Source organism: Notothenia coriiceps, unplaced genomic scaffold (assembly GCF_000735185.1).
Source record: "Notothenia coriiceps isolate Sejong01 unplaced genomic scaffold, NC01 NC01_scaffold00015781, whole genome shotgun sequence".
NCBI lineage: Eukaryota > Metazoa > Chordata > Actinopteri > Perciformes > Nototheniidae > Notothenia > Notothenia coriiceps.
Genome location: NW_011348482.1, coordinates 381,899 through 386,366, shown reverse-complemented (window position 1 = coordinate 386,366; position 4,468 = coordinate 381,899). Strand labels below are relative to the sequence as shown.

Genomic DNA, 4,468 nt, shown 5'->3' with positions numbered 1-4,468 from the left:
CTTTCCATTACATTTCATCTTAGGAAAAGTGATCACATATCGAAGAAAATGAATGGTGTACCCAACGGGAAAGCTGTCGGCAGTCCGCCGCTGCAGCTGTTCAACTGCGAGCACGCTGCCTGTGGAGCGACGTTCACCAGACAGTGGAGACTGAAGGAGCACGAGACGGTGCACACTGGAACGGTGAGTTAAATGTTCAGAATTCCTAAAGTAATACACCAATGTAACTTTTAAAATGCATTTTGCCAAACAAACATGACGTTGTTCCGTCACACAGCGCCCGTGTCTCTGCACAATTGCTGGCTGTGGTCATCGTTTCACGAGAAAGTCCCACCTGCGCCGCCACATGCTTCAGCACAGAGGGGTGAAGCAATTCCAGTAAGTCACATAATGTCACTGTACTGTTTCTCCTCACAACCAAAACCCACGTCCTCATTCTGTAATTTTCCTTTTGGCAGATGCAAATTTGCGAGCTGCACGCAGAGTTTCTTCCACACAGGCAATCTGAAAAGACATGTTCGCTACGCCCACGGAGACAAAGACACGTATTTCAAGGTTTGTCTTGGTAAACGAATGTGCCCACAAGATGGCGCCAAAGGGTCGTATTTAAACAGCGTCCCCTTAAATGTACTGCTTGACGTTCAATAGCCAGTTTCAAGTCCTTTGTGTCATTTTAACCACTTAATATTTTTCTCCTACAGTGTAACCAGCCAAACTGCTCATTGACATTCAAAAAACGCAGGCTGTTTAAACTGCACTTAAAGGAGCATGGATTGCCTGCTAACTCAAAGTAAGTCTGTCAAAAAAGATTAGCCTACATGTCAGAGTAGAAGACTACGATGTTCTGTAGTTTAAAATCAGACCGTTTTGTCCTATGAGTTAATTAAATGCATGTGATAAATAATATGCACTTGCAATTTATATAATAAGATCCTTAATACCTGGCATGCAGGTTCTAACAGAGATAAATGAATGGTTACAGGCAGAGTGGGTGAAGTTGATTTTTAATTCGTTTGTAATTCTTCCTGTCCTTGGTGGGTTACTTAGGTGTTCGGAGGCTGGATGTGCTGCCATGTTTGACTCCCATATTGAACGCAAAGCCCATGAGAAGAGGCACGCAGGTTGGTCTATTTCATAGCAGGTGTCCTTTAATCTTCTATCCCTGTGAAATTCTTTAATTAAAAAGGGGGTTGTGGCTTCATTTGCATGTAACCTTTTTGTGCATTCAAGCGTATTCTTTTAAGACTCATAACATGTATGCCAGTTCCTCAAATGGCTCCAGAAGGGAGCCAACCGGGGCCGATCCTTTGATTTCCCCACTCACTGGCCTTGTTGTTTGGTCCCTGCAGGTTACAGCTGCCCTCATGTTAACTGCCAGGTGTTAGAACACATGTGGAGCAAACTTCAGAAGCACATGATTGCCAAACACCAGGGTAAATATGCTCTAAATGTTCTAAAGTAATTTGTACCAACATTTTGTTTTTGTTTCTCACACTTTGAAAATGTGTTGTAGCCACGTTCATATGCCAAGTGTGTAAGAAGGAGTTAAAGAAAGCAGAAGCTCTGCGGAAGCACAAACGGATCCACGCTTCCCATAAGCCCGTGCTGGTTTGTCCCAAGGAGGCCTGCCAGGCCTACTTCTCTACGACCTTTAACCTGCAGCACCACATCCGCAAGGTGCACCTCAAGCTCCTCAAATACAGATGCTCCTTCCCTGACTGCCCACGCACGTTTGCCATGAGGGTAGGTGACCCTGTACCCTGTAAGGAGATTTATCAGAATTTTTATTTTCTTTGTAATTAATGGCTTTTCTGGCACTGTTTAGGTAAGAACTGTTCATTTCTGACAATGGTTGTAAAGAAAATGCCGAATTAAGTGTTAATAACATAGATGAATTACATAATTTATATTCGTTAAATGTCTTTTCTTGTATTATTACACAGGAGAGTGTGACCAGACACCTGCTTCGCCACGACCCAGACGCCACTACACTGAAGGCAAGTCTGCAGATGTGATCTAAAGCATCACACATTAGTGAGCTCTAGAGCTAACTGGGGATATTGAATTGGGTTTTCTCTTTGAAACCTGTTTATCTGACTCCTCTGTGCTTCTGGCCAACTGAAGCTTTAGAAAGGGGATATTTGAATATTGGGATATTATCCCCTCGCCCCCCCCAATGTATATGGTAAATTTGGCCTTGGATTTACATGATCTTGTGTCCAAGCATACCAAATACTATTTAATCCAAATGTGGCATTGCACCGCAAGAACAGCCATTTTTTCAAAATCGTTCTCATAAATTGCTTAATTTCTCAACAGAAACATCGAAGGCCTAAGAAGTTCTGGATGAAGCGTCTGGACGGACACCATCTGCCCCTTGTGGAGGAAGACCTGCGTAATCTCTTTGGTCTGCGCATGAGGATCTCCAGACGTGCCAAAGTGGAAACCAACCTCCATGGCCTCTTCAATGAACGCAAGATCCGTCATTATGTTGACCCTGAAGTCAACCTGCGCAACTTGTTTGGTATCAAACGGCCTTATGTTTTCGAAGAGAAGCCTGAGGTCGAACCACTAAAAGTATGAATGATAATCCCTCCCAATAGCAGCAAAGTTTGAAATCTGTTATCGGACTGATCTTTCTTTATTTTTGAGAAAATTGGGTCTCTTTGGTTCAGTTTTATTTAATGTAGATCGACATACATTCAAATATTTGTATTTCAAAGTAATTATTTGAGTATGACTTGACACATTGATTGTCAAGCTTTGGTGAATTTCAAAGATTGAATTCTAGTTCTTGGAGACAAAGGTTACTCTTGAAATGTTTTAATTTGTAATATAACAGGTGCTGACCCAATAAAATGAGTTACATTTTGAGCAAAGTTTAAATGTGTTATCTTTTTTGGCTCATCAGGTATCGTCTTCCAGACCTAAGATGCTCAGTCTCATTTTGTTGCAATGTAAAGAGTATTTAATTGTTGCCCATATTTAAACAGTCATTTTCTTCCAGCATCTATATGTTGTGCTTGCTTTGGCTTCACATATTGGTTGATATTTTCAGAACATTTTGGAACTCATGAAGTATGGACAAAAGGACTTGCATTTGAGTAAGAGCTGAGTCACTGAAAGTATGTCACTTTTGGGGGTGGAGGAGACCTTTGAACACACGATGAGTAGCAGCTGTCCAATCTTTTAAAGGTTAAGCTTTTCAATTTTTATATGGGCCTTACCAACATTTACACAAGATGGTGCTTGTGTGTAGTTTAAATGCTTTTAGTTACTTTGATTAGTCTAACGTGCTTTCTAGGTTTTCATTACAACATCTGTTTTTATAATTTTTCAAATGTATATGATGGATTTCTGTTTAGTCTCGCAGTGTTGGAAATATATTTAGATCATTTACAAAGTAAAAGTAGCAAAACCTCTTTACAAGTAAAAGGTGCAATGTGCTAAATATGCAGTTAACGTTAAACTTACATTTGGGTAAAAATCTAAAATGTCCTCTAGCGTAGAATCAAAAATAGGTAGGCTATACTTAAAACACGTGAAGAAGGCCCACCACTTGACTCACTCATGCCCACTAAATGTAGCAGACTCCATTATTCGTCTCCACCCCTGTTGTCAAATAACCAATGACAGCTAAACCTGGCGTCTCATTCGCAGGTGAACTATATAAACTTATTTTTACCACAAAATAATGGACATGGACAGCTAAACATACCTGACGGAGAATCTATAACTGGCCGCTGCAGTTTCACACAGATTAGACGAAACACAAATAAATGCTAGCAGAACTTTGAGCTACTGTAGCAGCGTCAACATGGGAAGACGTATCAACAAATTCGAGCAGTACAACTCAGTATTTGGAATTAGACTGTATTTGGATAGTACCTATGTTTTAAGCATAGACTGTATATAAAATTAGTTTTATGCGGCAACCCACCTCTCTTCTTTGTTCTTCGAATTGCCGGCACGTTCCGAAGGGGTTAAAACAACCGTAGAAGAAGAAAACATGAGTTTCCTTGGTCCTTCCTAATATTTTCTTTATGTTTTGTAAAGCCTACATATAACATCTTTATGAATTAATGGAATTACTAGCTTGAGCTTTCCTGCAATGTTTGCATAATGTGTTTTTATTTTAAATAAAGAATTCAGGGATATTGAGCTCAGCCCACATTTTAAAATGTTTGTTACAACCATAGACTGTATAGGTTACAAGGTTACAACATGCAGGTGTGGCATGTCACCTATGGCTATACTATTTTAATGATTCCTTCTGGTGTGGTTGTAACCATAGATATATCTATGGTTGTAACCATCTGAGATTTCAGGAAGGTCTTATGTGAAGAAAAGTCGCAGAAGTGAAAATAGCAAAAATTGTCCAGCAGTACAGATTTTATTAACAGGATGTTGTGTATGTGACCCAGTTACATAAAGATGTCACACACTGTTGAAAACTGTAACCAGATCT

At 40.1% G+C, this 4,468-nt stretch overlaps 1 protein-coding gene across 1 annotated transcript; it reads left to right on the top strand.

Annotated features, from left to right (window-relative positions):
- On the top strand, positions 1-2,899 carry 42sp43 (P43 5S RNA-binding protein). The gene is made up of 9 exons (XM_010775454.1): positions 1-183; positions 278-378; positions 459-555; positions 702-790; positions 1,048-1,121; positions 1,350-1,433; positions 1,514-1,743; positions 1,944-1,997; positions 2,320-2,899. Exons 1-9 carry the CDS (start codon positions 49-51, stop codon positions 2,581-2,583), a joined length of 1,128 nt encoding a protein of 375 aa, XP_010773756.1. The 5' UTR covers positions 1-48; the 3' UTR covers positions 2,584-2,899.
- Positions 2,900-4,468: the final 1,569 nt, after the last annotated feature.